Source organism: Hippocampus zosterae, chromosome 5, assembly GCF_025434085.1.
Source record: "Hippocampus zosterae strain Florida chromosome 5, ASM2543408v3, whole genome shotgun sequence".
Classification (NCBI taxonomy): domain Eukaryota; kingdom Metazoa; phylum Chordata; class Actinopteri; order Syngnathiformes; family Syngnathidae; genus Hippocampus; species Hippocampus zosterae.
In genome coordinates this window covers 20,180,869-20,197,569 of record NC_067455.1, presented here as the reverse complement: position 1 = coordinate 20,197,569, position 16,701 = coordinate 20,180,869, and the positions used below count along the sequence as shown (strand labels likewise).

General features: G+C 43.7%; 1 protein-coding gene across 1 annotated transcript in view; it reads left to right on the top strand.

Moving 5' to 3' along the window:
• The window catches only part of me1 (malic enzyme 1, NADP(+)-dependent, cytosolic), a 74,863-nt gene that overhangs the window by 12,444 nt on the left and 45,718 nt on the right, over nt 1–16,701 (top strand). Inside the window, exon 2 of the mRNA XM_052064732.1 lies at nt 15,464–15,597. Within this exon, the coding sequence (XP_051920692.1) occupies nt 15,464–15,597 (134 nt within the window). The remainder of the gene's footprint in view (nt 1–15,463; nt 15,598–16,701) is intronic.

Below are 16,701 nucleotides of genomic sequence, written 5' to 3'. Positions count from 1 at the left end.
ACGGACAAATGTGGACAAGTGTCTTCAATTGAGCTCACATGGATGTTTTGTGTATTTTGGGGAAAAGCCTGGGTACTGACAAAACCCATGCAAGGGCAGAGAGAACATGCAAAGTCCATAGAGTGGGACTTTGTCCACTTGTCCACTCTGCTGCCCGACGATACGTTGTTATAAGCAACCCCCTCCCTCCCAAAAAAGAAAAAAAAGATTCAAAAACTTTATGAATTATTCTGCACTGGTTTGTTTTGGTTCTTTAGAAACAATTCAATGAGGATACAAAGCCGAAAGTTCCAAATGTAAATTACCGGATGAACGGTATGTGTAGAAAAGTTTATACACAATATGTCGACAGAAACGGGCAATGTAAAGAATACACAAATGTAAAAATTAGACTTCATGACAATGACAGAGAAGGGGGAAACAAGGTAAATTTTGATTTCTATCTAATGCTAATGAAATGTGGTTGACCAGTTGCAACAAAGCATGTTCAATGGCCTATTTCTTAAAACGCAAATACTGATGAGCATAAAGAATGATATTAGTTTTGTTTATTTTCCCAGGATCTTAGATAAACAGGCTACAATCAACATTGAACGGTCATTGTCAAAACCGTTGGGTTACTGGCTTTGAATATACTGTGGGATTGAGATGAGCATTTTTGAGGTTTTGAGAGACAAGACCAAACCGGAATGACAATGACAAAATGTGAAAATGTAGCCACGGTTCAAATAATTGAATCGATAGTTTCTTCGATGGGAATACTTTTGATACCAACGTGGCCTTGGGTGGAGTTTTTCAAATTTCAGATTGTTTTATATTCTTCTTGTGCCATAGGGGGGATCAAAACCAGAATTCTGTGTCTGTGTATGGGATGGGGGGAATTACCACATAAGGTTAATTGAGGTCACACAAGACTTCTATATTCGATGCCAAAGAATGGCTAATACTGCCAAAGTCCTAAAAACGAACGCCCCCACCCCCTCTTCCCTATTGTCTACTACATCACAAAACAAACAGAAACATGGCAAACTGTGATTTCTCATTAATAAAAAAATATTCAGTATGTAAATAAACTTTTCCACGTTTAGGTTTCTGTCATCGTAATTTGATATGGAACACGTGATATTGGTTATTTCCAATTTGTGGATGGATGTTCTACTCCATTTTTTGCATTGGCTTTATTGAAATTTATCGCGCCATCAGCGGAATTGTGCCCGATGCCGCAGACGCAGCAGTGCAATGGGCTGGTCCCCGTAGGGGAAAAAAATGTCCACCTACACCGTAAAATTGGTTGAGTCTGACTATTTTTCCTTGAATTGAATTGTATCTCAGCATTTTAGAGTGCAATTGCCTCTGCCGGTCACGACAGTGGGAGTCAATCTTCTGAGTTGATCAAAACGTCTTCACTCAGATTTCATAACTCTCACCAGTGTAAAATGTAGGTGAGATTTTAGGGGTCGACACCATGCTTTCAGTGTTGTGAACAATACAAAGATATATAAATAACTAGATTCTAGATTTGAATATGAATAGGAATACATATTCTTGCCACAGACATTTTTGAATAGCCTGTTTCTAGTTGATGCTGCATTATTTGCTGTTTCTATTTCTGTTCCATGGTGTTAAATGGGGCCTGGCAGTTTTGTTTCTATAAACGGCAACCAGCACACCAGGGCCAAAAAGAAACGTAAATACTGGCCTGGTCAGTGGCCTGTTACAGCTTGTGAGCTGCCACGATTCAGTCCCAGGACTTGATAATTGATTGATCAAATAAAAATGGACCATAACCACATTTAACCCTTTTGCCCCCGTGTTCTCTTTGTGACTGTTTGTCTCCTTTTTCCAACAGCGGGATAACTGTGGGATGAGTCTGTCATTCCTCCCGGAGATCCACTCTCTTACCCCCACCAACTGTTTTCACAGTGTCTAGACACACATGCCTCTGCTGATAAAACAAGATGACCCTACAGTGCGGGGCTCAACAGTGAGGAAGTTCTGAGGAAGTTCTTTTGATTGACTGGAGTCATGGCTCATCTGTTTTCACTTGGAATCACATGTTTGTGCTGTGGATACGGTGGATGTGATCCCGAGCAGAGGCCTAGAAATACTTTGTGGACAGTGTTTGTATACATCACAGAGAGCTGCACGGCTTGAAATGCCAACTGTGTGCATGTGTGCAGTATGCATACATGGGCAAAAAGTGTGTGTTTGTAAATAGTGGTGTGGGTTCATGAAAGAAAAGCCAATTATGACTCATTGTTTCCTGCAGCTGTTGGCCGGAGCCCCCCTCTCCACTATTGGCCATGAAATCATCAGGTTTTCTTTGATAGCAGGGAGATATTCCAGTTCTGCTGACTCCCAATATGTAAATGTCGCCCACATGAGCTCAGAAATCCAAATTAGCTTCCAGAGCATATCTGGGGCATATATAAGAAACAAATGTTGAGGCCGAATTAGCCGGAAAAAAAAAGATTTTTGGGTTAACGGTATTTCACCCATCAACGGGAACAACTGAAAGTCAATGCTATTCTGGCTTGTGCAGAGTTCTTTGGAAGTAGACGTGGCACTTTTAGAGGGATAGGGAAGATGGTGCTTGTGTAGATTTTTGTGGGAAAACCTTAGTGCTGCATGCGCCCTGTTTGGTCAGCTGCAGTCGGTTTTCTGATCCGAGGAGCCCTGACATCACCAGCTGAAGTGAATCCAGATTCACAGACTCGGCCAGCGTGTTCTCATTGTCCATTTGAGTCTTATTCAGTACAGTATTTGCCTTTCATTGATGCTCTTTGAAGCTTTGTTCAAAATCAACATTTGTATTGGCAAAGTCTATGAAAGTTTTAAGTGTATGTGTAAGGGTATAAGACTCATTTGAGATTTTTTATTTTTATTTTTTTGAGATCACCACTCCCATTTAGTTTTTTAAAACCTTTTTACTAAAGTAGTTCAAGTGGGTGTTTGCAGTTGCGTAGGGTAAAACAGAAGTAAAGGTATTTGTCTGTGTCCTGAAATCACCCGACGTTTTGTGTGGGATCAATTTTCTTTGCAATGTTCTTGAAAATAACTCAAGGTGAAAAATCAAATGCCATGGCCGTAAACGTGCCATAACTATTTCCTTTTCCTGACAACTGATGGATTTTAAATCAATTTTCAAGGCAAGGTAATTTTAGGAGGCACTCCTGGCCAAACAGACACATGGTTTGCATTATCACATCTAGATGATAAAAACCATTCTTTGACAGTAACTAAAATTAAGATGCATCACATTCAAGTTCTGTAGTTGATGGGTGAGTTGATTAGTTGAATACAAGGACAACAACTTAAAAACTGGCTTCAAAGCGTGTGCACAAAAAGCTGTTTGCAAACCACCAAAAGACAAGAAGAAGAATAAAATACTGAAGCAATGGTGAGTAGTAATGGCAACTTGGTTTCAGCTTTCACAAGATTTTAGGCTTCACTTTAACTCACCAGGATTGTATCTTTGGCAACAGTGTGGCACAGGATTCTGGTTTAGACAAGCACAACTTTAAAGTTAAACTTTTAGAAGTTAAAACAGCAGCAATCAGCCACCAGCCTGCTGCCGCTGTACTTACCAGTTCAGTAGATAGTGTAGGCTGTGTTAATCTCTTTGGGTAGTCACCGTATGATGTGCATAGCCTGAGATATGGTGCACTCCATTTATTCATTCATTTTCTGATCCGCTTTATCCTCACATGGTTCGCTGGGGGTGCTGCAGCCTATCCCAGCTGTCTTGAGGCAGGAGGCGGGGGACATCCTGAACCGGTTGCCAGCCAATCGCAGTCGTGCACTCCATTTACGATTTTAATCAAATTGGATTTTTCATCCGTTGGACTTTATATATTTATTTATATATTGACAGACTGACGATTGATGGATTGGTGAACCGGTGTCGTTTATTGACGGAAGTGATGACGGACTGACAGACTGACTACTAAAGTTTTGTTTGGCCGGAAATAATGACAGACAGATGATGACAAACTGGTGCCCAGGCCGCTGACAAACGATGGCTGATGGACCGGCAAAATTGAGTAAATACTGTAGCTTCAGCCGTATTTTCCCGAAAGTGTACAGTACAAACTATTGTAAATAATAATAATAATAATAACAACAACAACAACAGTTTTAAATTTTATCCAGACTAAGTCGCTGGACCCTGGGTGGGAAAGACGCAGTTGGTTGCCTTCATGAGCGGCGATGTTAACTTGCTTCCCTTTTTCACCTCTGTTACGACTGGATGTCATGAGAGGAGGACTTGACAAAAACAACACTGTACTGTATCAAAAAAGGCATATTTGAGAGATATGTAACCAACAAACTTTGACAACGACTGTACAAGCGGGCATTGACAGCTGAGGCGTTGCAGTTATTTTGAAGCTAATTGCTTGCCTATCCACATTGGAACAGTTTTGCAAAATTGATGCGTGCTTCAGAATTTTCTGTCCTCAACTGCAGTCCAATGCCAGTTTCAGAGGCTAAGCCTGACACTGCTCCACTGTGTACTACAATTTACTTATTCTTAAATTGTAACCAGTGATCTCATTGCTTAGTAGTTTTTAAAACTTTATCAAAAGTTATATGGATTTGGTTTAGTCCTACCAATTTTACCACAATAATCTTAAATGGTAAAAAATAGTGTGATTGAACTGAATAAATTGCTAGTGACATTGGTGAAAAGTATTGCTGCAGCACGATTGCAACATGAACACACTGCAAGTGAGACCTAAGTGGGGATAAGATGGCTATCACTATACTGTACATAACTTTCAGCCAAAGGGGTCAAACAAAAAAGCCATCACATCTTTTCTGGCTCGGACCTTTTTGAAAAGAAAACAATCCCTCTTCCACACTGAATAGAAAAGTTCTTTGCAGTGATCTCTGCCAGGCCGTATATCGGTGCCAAACTTTTAAGCCCTCTCACTGTTGACTGGCCTGTGGACTTTGGGACCTGTGTCTGACCGGTGGATGTGGTTGCGAGAGCGCCAATGAGGAGACCCCCCCCTGTCCTTTTCGGATTTGGCCAATCGCAATGGTAGTTGATTCTTTTGGTGCAGAGGGAATCTGTATTGAAGTGAACAAATATCAGAAAAGCGTCATATGAGGTGAATTACCACTGCTCAACAGACTTTATTTTGGATGCAGGGTTGAGGCTTTTTTTTTCTAAATCACATAATTTTAATCGTTCCCAGAAAATAGTTTTTTTCAAGTTTCCAGTGTGCCCACATTTAGCAAAATTGGCAGGCAAAACCAGCCAAACGAAATGGAATTTCAGTTTTTAAAGGAGAGCATTTTCAATTTAATCTTGTTGCAATTTTCAGCTTGTCCTAACAAGGGTCGCCACGATGAGTCACTGGCATGATTTGTTTGGCACCTGTCCATGTTTTATCCGAGCCTGGGACCGGCCATGGCTGTGTATTGGAGCGCTGACCAAAATGCAAACACACATAATCTGTACGGATGGCAGCAACATATGCCACTACACTACCAGTGCATTATTTTAGAATTTACCGCGGCGGTATGTGTACCTCAGAGGGCCGCAGTTTCAAAACTTAGTTTGACTTTCTCTAAACTTGTGAATACACATGTCCAACTGCTCATTGTTTACGTAGTTTCTGCACAACTTGCTGTTCTTTAACACGGAGCTGACTGACAAAATTCTCAACAGGTGCTTGATCCATGAACTGACGTAAACATCCAAAAAGGATCACTTCTCTGTCTTTCTGTTACTCTCCCAGTCTCAGTCTGTCATGTTATTTTAACCACACTTGCGTCATTGCTCCCGTCGCTAAATGCCACCGGTTCATTTATCATCATATTTTGAAACGAATGTAATGCTTCCTCTACTGCAGGGGTGCCCATTACGTCGATCGCGATTGACAGGTCGATCGCGGACTGGTCCCAAGTCGATCGCGAGGCGTGTAGAGGAGAAAAAAAACAAACAACAATTTGTGTTACTTTGTGCATGTTTGTAATATATTTTTTGTTACTATATACTGCACCCTAATCATCCTATCAGTCTCATTTTCACAAAAAGTAGTAACGAAAATAAGTCAGGTAAATATTGAACCTACGGTGGCGCGTGACCTGCATCACCGGAAGTTGTTAGCACTCAGCAGTCTGCAATTGCAACTTGTGATCAGAGCTGTTGCGCAATATCTTTTATCGTTATCATTATTCTCATTCAGTTTGTTTCAAGTACAATTCACTGAGGGCACGGGCAACGAATAGGAAACTAGAGGGCCGAGGGAAGCACTTTAAAACGGTATGTGTGACGATAGTTAACAGGCTACAAAAGTGCGTCGCGTGCTTCCATGTCAGGCTGTTGCTCATCATGGCGTGCGTGTCTATGTGCGTGCGCGGTAACGGGTCGATCGCGGGAAGTTGGTTGATCGAAAAGTCGACTTTTGGTCCAAAAAGTTTGGGCATCCCTGGTCTAATGGATGCCAGCGTTGTACCTTCCATTGCGCTCCTGAGTCGATCCCCTAGTTTGGCGGTTCAGTCAGGCACAGCGTACTCGAGTGTGCGCACTGACCATCCTGAATTTGATGCAAATGAAGGATGCTGCGGGGATTGGCCGAGAAAAGGCAAGTTCCATACCAAAATGGCACGCAGAGGCGTAAAAGTCCCTTTACGCCCAATTCTCTTGGTGCAAAGTTTAGCAAAATAACCACCCAGGCCCACAGTTTGACTGTGCTTTTTGCTCGACTTAGCTCTTGGCATGAAAATCGTTTTTCAATTGGAACTAATGAGCAGATTAATATATTTGACATCACACCTCTCACTCGTACCCAACAATGACCATCCTGTGAACAAACTCTATAACCTGTTATTACAAAGGCACTGTTCCACTGCAAGAGGACATTTGCCTCACTCATGGCCGGAAGGAAGTTCACGCTCGGGGAAATTACATCTCAGGAAAAGAATGATTTTCAGGCACATGGCGAACTATGCGAGATTATATCATGTGACAATAGCGTGTGAGAATAGTTTCCTTACTGTGTGAATATTGTGATAAGGAACTTACTCCTTTGGATGAAGTTAAACAAACAGTGGCATTGAGGAATTTACAGTAACAGTTTCCAGACTGTAGTTGTAAGGAAGGGAGTGTCCTGCTGTTTGCACTCTGTGTGGTTGTGACAGATGGGAATGAAAAGGTTGAAGGAGCGTAATGTTTAGGTTTTTGAACATTTACCCTTAAAATGTGCAACAAACCCACTATTTCAAACCACCGAGACTCCCAGAAGGAATTTTATCACTTTCAAAGGACTTAAACTTTGATCTGTCTTGTTTGGCCATCTGGGCAACGAAATAGCTGTTTCCTCTCAAATGAATACAACTTAGGACTGGGCATGGAAGTACTCTAAAGTTGAGGGGTGGCCCATGAGATAAATGATTTTTGCTTTTGACTTCTGGAACATGATACTGTGGGCAACACATGTGTCGGCACACGGTGCGGCCACTTCAGATGTGGTCTGGGACATGTGGAAGCTTCTAGATTTATCCGGCCCAACCCAGTACACAAAGAGCAAGTGAACATTATAGCAAGTAAAAACATTACAACCTGTGTTCGAATAATCACGAAGGTCGTTTTTCTATTGTACCTGTGTGTGTGTGTGAAAAAAAAATCAAGATTCTGAAGACATTATTAAATGAGGATGAAAGAATCTGGTGGGCGCCCCAGTGAACGACTGGTTAGCGCGTCGGCCTCACAGTGCAGAGGTGCAGGGTTCGATTCCGGCTCCGGCCTTCCTGTGTAGCGTTTGCATGTTCTCTCCGTGCCTGTGTGGGTTTTCTGCAAAAACATGGATAACAGCTTAATGAAACACTTTAAATTGTCCCGAGGTGTGAGCGCGGGTGGTTGTATGTCTCTGTGTGGCCTGCACTTGGGTGACCACCCGTTCAGGGTGTCTCTTGCCTACTGCCCGAAAACAGCTGCAATAGGCTCCAGCACACCCGCAACCCTTATGGATCAGTTGAGATGTTATCACCCGTTATATTTAACACTCCCCCAACACTCCCCTAACAGAGTGTGGCCTACTTTGACAATATCCTTCCAGACCTTTTTATTTACTGCGGAAAAGGCCATTGCAAAGTTTTCTGTGGTTCCCACGCCTCCTCCAAACTAGTCTCTGAGCTTGCCATAAATCCTTTCCTACTGACAATACACATATCCCCCCCCACCACCACACACACACACACACACACACACACACACACTGTAGATTTGTGATAATGTTACGGTTGTGATGGAAAACTCTTCCAAATGAAGCATAAGATGCTTTGAATTCATGTGAGTTTTCATGCACAATGAGTGGATGTGATCATCTGTTTTTATTCCTTTCTAAATAACGTTTTTCCCCCCTGGGTGACATTTGGCAGGAGTGACATGATTAATACATATTTTTGTAAATCTGCCTCAATCCAGTAAAAACTGCTCTTAATAAGAGGTTACAACTTCTTATGTTGCAAGCTAAGCGAAACAAGCTGTGAAATACAAAATCGAAGAATTCAAACAGAATTTTGGAAGGTCTGTTTTATTTTTGTCAATGCAGTTTTTATTTCATTATTTGCCTGGAAAATATTCTCACGTATTCCTTGCCCTTTATGCAGCATGGAGCTCAGCATTTTTGGGCCAGTTCCTGGATGAATGGATGAAGTCTCATTTGAACATCTGGCTCTGTGAAAAACCCAAACCTTTTTATGAAAATTGAGGAAAGTTGTAACTCAGCATTGCATCTGTCTGTCTGTGGTCTCTTAAGTACAGACTGGACTACAGAGAGCTTCAGTGAAATTCGTGATGAAGGAGTCACACTCATGTCCTAAATCATGCTAAAAAACACCTGGTAATTAACTATACAATGACCGACATGTGCCACCAACTATTTTTCAGACCATAAACAAAATGATTTCAGCAGTTCAAAGGGTGTCTAGTCCACGATGGGATTCACCTGTTTTCCATGTACTTCTTTTAATTTTAGTCGTTTTAGAGAGCTAATTACAAAGTACTACAAAGAGGTGCCTTGCTTGAATTCAATCAACATAAACAACCCAAATTAAAGTCTGCGCTCAAGGCTGGGATCCATGGTCAACACTGATGGACAAACTATCAATGACACAACCCTATTCACATAAATTTCCAGTGGCTTGGATCACTGTAATTACGATGGCAGGATTTGATCCAAAGACAAGAGTTGTTTGCAGTGTGCCCTCTAATTTGCAATAGGTTCTAACATGCTGACGTTTCACTGGGTCGCTGGTCATTTATGGATTGACCATAGATTAAAATCTTGAACATACTGGAACCCCCCTCCCCCCCCTTTCCATAAAACTTAGTAACGCCCCTGGTTACTGTTATACTACAAAACAGTAACATCATTTTATATTTAAAAAAAAATCCTCGTCTCACCCCTTGGGTGGTGTCCGTCCCTCATTCAGCTCGGGTCCTCTACCAGAGGCCAGGAAGCTTGAGGGTTCTGCGCAGTATCCTTGCTGTTCCCAGCACTGCACATTTCTGGACTGAGATGTCCGATGTTGTTCCCGGGATCTGTTGCAACCACTCATCTAGTTTGGGGGTCACTGCCCCGAGTGCTCTGACCATCACAGGCACGACTGTTACCTTTACCTTCCCGGCTCTCTCCAGCTCCGCTCTGAGCCCTTGGTATTTCTCGAGTTTCTCATGTTCCTTCTTCCTGATGTTTCCATCACTTGGGACCGCTACATCCACTACAACGGCTTTCCTCTGCCCTTTATCTATGATCACGATATCTGGTTGGTTCGCCATTACCATCTTGTCAGTCTGGATCTGGAAGTCCCACAGGATCTTTGCTCTGTCATTCTCCACCACTTTCGGAGGAGTTTCCCATTTTGACCTTGGGGTTTCCAGTCCATACTCCGCACAGATGTTTCGGTAGACTATGCCAGCCACCTGGTTATGGCGTTCCATGTAGGCTTTCCCTGCCAGCATCTTACACCCTGCAGTTATGTGTTGGATCGTCTCAGGTGCCTCTTTGCACAACCTACACCTTGGGTCGTGTCTGGTGTGGTATATCTGGGCCTCGATGGCTCTGGTGCTCAAGGCCTGCTCCTGAGCAGCCATGATGAGTGCCTCTGTGCTGTCCTTCAGGCCAGCCCTCTCTAGCCACTGATAGGACCTCTTGAGATCAGCCATATATATATATATATATATTTAAAAAAAATCCTCATCTCACCCCTCAGGTGGTGTCCGTCCCTCATTCAGCTCGGGTCCTCTACCAGAGGCCAGGAAGCTTGAGGGTTCTGCGCAGTATCCTTGCTGTTCCCAGCACTGCACATTTCTGGACTGAGATGTCCGATGTTGTTCCCGGGATCTTTTGCAACCACTCATCTAGTTTGGGGGTCACTGCCCCGAGTGCTCCGACCACCACAGGCACGACTGTCACCTTTACCTTCCAGGCTCTCTCCAGCTCCTCTCTGAGCCCTTGGTATTTCTCGAGTTTCTCTTGTTCCTTCTTCCTGATGTTTCCATCACTTGGGACCGCTACATCCACTACAACGGCTTTCCTCTGCCCTTTATCTATGATCACGATATCTGGTTGGTTCGCCATTACCATCTTGTCAGTCTGGATCTGGAAGTCCCACAGGATCTTCGCTCTGTCATTCTCCACCACCTTCGGAGGTGTTTCCCATTTTGACCTTGGCGTTTCCAGTCCATACTCCGCACAGATGTTTTGGTAGACTATGCCAGCCACCTGGTTATGGCGTTCCATGTAGGCTTTCCCTGCCAGCATCTTACACCCTGCAGTTATGTGTTGGATCGTCTCAGGTGCCTCTTTGCACACCTACACCTTGGGTCTTGTCTGATGTGGTATATCTGGGCCTCGATGGCTCTGGTGCTCAAGGCCTGCTCCTGAGCAGCCAGGATGAGTGCCTCTGTGCTGTCCTTCAGGCCAGCCCTCTCTAGCCACTGATAGGACTTCTTGAGATCAGCCACTTCAGTTATGGTCCGGTGGTACATCCCGTGTAGGGGCTTGCCCTCCCATGATGGTCCCACTTCCAGCGCCTTATCTTCTGTTCCCCATTGTCTGAGACATTCTCTGAGTACGTCATCCGTTGGAGCCTTCTCCTTGATGTATTCATGCAGAACAGCAGTGGGGAGAGTGCATCACCTTGGTATATGCCACATTTGATGGACACTTGGGTAAGTGGCTTGCCATTGGCTTCAAGTGTGGTTTTCCACATCCTCATCGAGTTCGCAACGAAGGCTCTTAGGGTCTTGTTCACCTTATACAACTCCAAGCATTCAGTGATCCATGTATGTGGCATCGAGTCATAGGCTTTCTTGTAATCAATCCAAGCTGTGCACAGGTTGGTACGTCGGGACCTGCAGTCTTGTGCGACTGTTCTGTCAACCAGGAGCTGATGTTTGGCTCATCTGGTATCTCTACCAATGCCCTTCTGCGCTTTGTTCATGTATTGATCCATGTGTCCACTTATCTTAGCCGCAATGATGCCTGACATGAGCTTCCATGTTGTGGAGAGACAGATTATTGGCCGATAGTTGGATGGGGCTGCACCCTTCGAGGGATCCTTCATGATCAGGATAGTTCGCCCTTCGGTTAGCCATTCTGGGTGAGTCCCATCCCTCAGCAGCTGGTTCATTTGTACTGCTAGGCGCTCATGGAGTGCTGTGAGTTTCTTTAGCCAGTAGGTGTGGACCATGTCCGGGCCTGGTGCTGTCCAGTTCTTCATATCTGAGACTCTTTCCTGTATGTCTGCCACTGTTATGGTAACTGGGTTCTGTTCAGGGAGGTTGCTGTGCTCCTCTCTCAGGGTCACCAGCCATTGTGCACTGCTGTTATGTGCAACCTCCTTCTCCCATATGCCTTTCCAGTACCTTTCAGTTTTCAGTCTTGGTGGGTCAGCTCTGTTGTTAGGACCCTGCCACTGAGCGTACACTTTCGCAGGTTGTGTTGCGAACAGCCTGTTTATTCGTCTGGCCTCATTCTCTTTCGTGTACCGCTTTAGGCGACTGGACAAGGCTTGGAGCCTTTGTTTGGCAGTTTCGAGTGCTTCAGGTATGGTCATCTGGATGTACCTCTCGGGTATCTGCCTTTTCATCACACCTCTCTGGGCCTCCGTCAATTGACTCACATCTTTCCAGGCCGCCTTGATCTTAGCCTCCAACCGTCTTTTCCATGGTGGGTAACGTATCTCATGGCTTCCATGGTTGCTCTTATAGCCCAGAGTCTCCAGGATCACTGATGCTGAAGCGTATATCAGCTCATTGGTTTCTGTGATCGTTACGGTCGGGATCGCCCTCAGTGCTGCATTCACACTTTCTATGAGACTTTCAGATGGTACTTCACATAGCCGTTGTAATCGGTTTCTAGGTTGCCCAGCTTTCATTCTCGCCATGATCTTAGCTTTCAGGTCAGTCGCTGCCTCGCTCAGCATTTCATTCATTGGGGCTGGCCACCCAATCTCATCATCTGCATTCATTGGGGCTTGCCTCCCAATCTCTTGTATGACCTCCTCCTCTGATCTGGCAGCCTGGGGCCCTTCACCATGGAACCTGCGTTGTACCTCATCCATCTCAAGTTGTGACAGCAGTTGCCGTTTGTGGATGTTGGAACACTGAGCTACTAGTTGTTTCGTGGTCAACCGTGACTGTGGGTTTCGAAGTAACCATTTAGCCCACATTCTCTGCATGTAACCCCTCTGACTAGGGTTGCTTGAGTAGTAGCATTCCAACAGAGCCATGTTATCGCATCTCGCCCATCTCCGCTTCGTTCCAGTAGCCCATTTTTCATCAAGGTGCTCTGGTTCCCCAGCACCTGACGCAGACCTTGTTTGGCCGGGCGACGTCTGAGCCGGCATGTGATTCGCTTTATTGTCTCTCATCATTGTATGAGGTAGGCATTAGCGTGAAGGATCTTGCCCAAGGACCCACACTGGATGACACCATATGTGCTCATTTTTTTGCCCCAAGCGGGATTCGAACCACCGTCTCCCGTATGCCAAACTGATGCCTTACCAACTGAGCTATATATTAAGCTCATAATTTCCACAATTAGACAATAAAATGACAACCCAATATTTCAGGAATACTACTGGGAGCAAGCATACCGTATATGGATGGAAGGAGCACTTTTTACAGTTCATCATTATGAGAAAATAGTCACATTTACACTAAAGACGTCGGCAATAGCCGCCGTCCCACAATCACATCAGTTTGGATGAGCGGATTCAAAATCATTTCAAACAGTGCTGTCTATTATTCCTATGTTCGAAAGAAAGCACATTTTCATGATACCTTGACCCGATGACGTTTTCCACAAAAGTTCAGGAAATGTGGTGATAAAGGTTAGGCAACACTGAGTGAGGGTAGTTACGAAGCGTGACCAAGAACATTGTAATGGTGCTATAAACTAACCAATAGCAGAATCCAGATGGATTCAGTGGTGAAGGGTGTGCACTTTGGGACCCCACCATTTGTTTGGCCTCGGGGTGCATTGGTATTGTTGGTTGAAGGATTACGTGGATAGGTTTTGGTGGTCTTGGCATTCTGTGGTTTAGTCGGCTGACTGGGCTTTTTTGCATCTTGTGATTTCTGAGGGAAGACCTTTGTGTTCTTGGGAGGTATGATGTGAACTCATCACCCAATTCAATCCCAACCACCATGACTCGAGTCTCGTCCTCATTTGTGCCCATCAGGGAGTGCTGAGTCAGAAGTTGTGGCCAACATAGCCACTCAGTGTTTATTTCCTGTGTGTCCTTAGGTTCTGGGTGGCACAGTACTCACGTACACATGCATGTGCCTTTTTGATACCCGTATTCTCAGTCCTTGGTTGTCTTCTCTGTGTGTATGTCACTTGGTTTATCCGTGTTTTAAAAGAAAACATGTTGGGCTGCCCACACACCAATAAAGAAATGACACTGCTGTTTCTGTTTCAAGATTTAAAATGGAATCAAATGAGGGGGTCTAGAGTGGATATATTTTTGATAGCTCATCAGTCAATTAGAGAAGTGACACGTAAAAGAAAATAACCATTAGCCTTCTCAATTAATCAAGGTGCTGTGCATTCAAGAGGAATTCTGAATAGATGAGGATAATTCATGTATGACAGGCAGGAATCGCAAACGATGATATCTTCAACCTTTTACAGCAAATTTAAATTTTAAAATTCTGTTTAAATTTCAAGGGCCTCAAGACATCACAAAATCTCCATTTGTTTAGGAATCATCTTAATCTTTTTGTTTCCTCATTTAAGTACACATGTTTGAGCTTGAATAAGATTATGTAAAACTTGCTTGCTGTTTGGTATAACAACATTTGAAGAAGGAGGAAATCTGTGCTCTATGTTACACATAAAGGACATTTGACAATAAAGTTGTACTTCATACTTGATACTTGATTTGTACATGCATGCTGCATTTCAATGCATTTCACTTCAGTTGAATTCAACGTGAGCTACCAAGCAGAGCAACTGTGATTACTGTGTACAATGTTGTGACATTGAATATGAATTGAATTGAATTGAATACAACTTTATTGTCAAATGTGCCAGCACAGATGAAATGTCTTCCCTCTCAATGACAACATAAAATAAGAGGAGCCGCTGCGGGTGTCCGCGCCGCCATCAAAAGAAAAGTTAACAAAAAATGACAAAATAATACAAGACAACACATGATACACAGACAATCGTGCAATCGTAACCATTTTCCTGCATACACTTTGTTGTCTGAAGCAGTTATGGATGAAAGAGGAGCGAATCAAAGTGTCCTTTTCACCAGTGGATCAAAGACATCATGCCGCAATGTGCACACGTCTGCTACAAGCTAAGCTTGAAAGCAACAAGAAGCTGTAGCATCCATTAACGTAAAGAGAGATTGGCTCTCTTCTTCTGTCCCATGTAAATCTGCTTCAATTCCAATCCGCGACTCCCAGATCCACATACGCATCTGACACTCCTTTCTTCTCATCGTCCGCTCCTCAATTCATGCATCCATCCAGCCGCAGACTGTCCATCAGCACCGACCTTTTCGCTGAACAAGCGGGGCTGTGAAAATTCAGATTCAGATGCTGCCTATTTCAGGCGCAAGACACAAGTGCCCCGGGGATGTCCAGCAATGACAGTCAAATGGTGCCGACATTCCTCCCAATCAAGAAATCAGTGCTGGTACGCATGTGCTGCCGAGAAGGCACAACCACCAAGCACAAATTCTTCTTCTTTGACGAATGCCGTGGCCAAAAATGCTGAAAACAGTTCGTTTTTTTTTTTTTGCATGTCCACATTTGTGCTAGACTTCCACTGAACACGAATATGGAGCCCTGTATAGTCTCATTCACAGTAGCACAATATGCAATCCTTTGATACTGCACTGAATGAACATAAGCCGTTGTCAATCGACGTGACCCTTCCCATGTTAAGACGGTGGTTATTTTAATGATCTTTTATCTTCGTATTTAAAGGGCATGGCATTCTCCCTGGAGGAACGTCTGCAGCTGGGAATCCACGGCCTTCTCCCTCCTTGCTTCATTACTCAGGATGTCCAGCTGCTAAGAGTCCTTAAGAACTATGAAATGAAGAAAGATGACCTGGATAGGTGAGACACAAACACAGCCTGAATACTCCCAAGTGTGTAGCCTCACACGTGTTCTGCTTCCTTATCTTGTTTCTGCAATTTTTTTTCCCAGAGAATTGTACAGATTCTGCATGTAATTTATATCTGGGTAGTTTCCTATTTAACATCACATATTTCATTAAAAGCACTCAGTCCCCACTCCTAAAGAAAAAAAAATATCTTTACACTCCCTTTTCCTCCCACAAGTGTTTTTCTAAACCCTTCAACCATAACATTCAATGTCAGTTCTATTTTGATGCTTCATTCCTAGGCAGTGTGTACATACATTAGTAGGAGTTGGTTGTTCCCATGCCAGGCACAGAGTTGAACTCCTGCCTAGTTTGCTGTTTTTGAATTGAGAGCCAAGCGCTTGATATTATCTACTTGCGAATTTGCCTTCTTTGTCAGGCCCTTCGTCAACCATTCCATCATCAGTCATTTTCAACAGGGATGAGTGATTTTCTTGTGAGACCACTTAAATAGATTTTTACTGTGCTCTTCCATTCGCACCATAACAACATCATAGCATCAACATTTCGAATGGCTTATTCGATTTTTATTTTGATTCCCATGCTCTATCAGTGTCACTTGCAATCTGTCCGTGGACTCCATCATTCCAGCGTTCCATCCTTAAAATTTGCTCCCACGGATTAATGGATGTGATATTGCTGACATTCCTTAATCCTTCCCTGCACCCTGTAACCTGATAACATGATAAACTGTCCACTGTAGTAGCCGCTATCCCTGAAAGGGTTAATCCTGTTTCAGTCTGCTTGGCAACGCTTCCATCTATTTCATCAATTCCATCAATACTCACTGAGTAACATTAAATCGCCGAGCAACATCTTGAGTTTTGATGCCATGTCATCACAGCAGCACTGCAGCCATAAATTCATGTCTCTCCATCCAAAATGTTTGCATGGGACTCAAATGGCGACAGTCATCAAGCGGGAGTCATAATCGAAGACTCTGCCAATTGAGATCCTGCAGAACAAAAAGGTCATTCTGCTTCTCATCGGACTGAGAAAACAATAACAAACTAAAAATAAATGTGCGGGCCAGAGACTTGGTCACTCATGCTAAAAA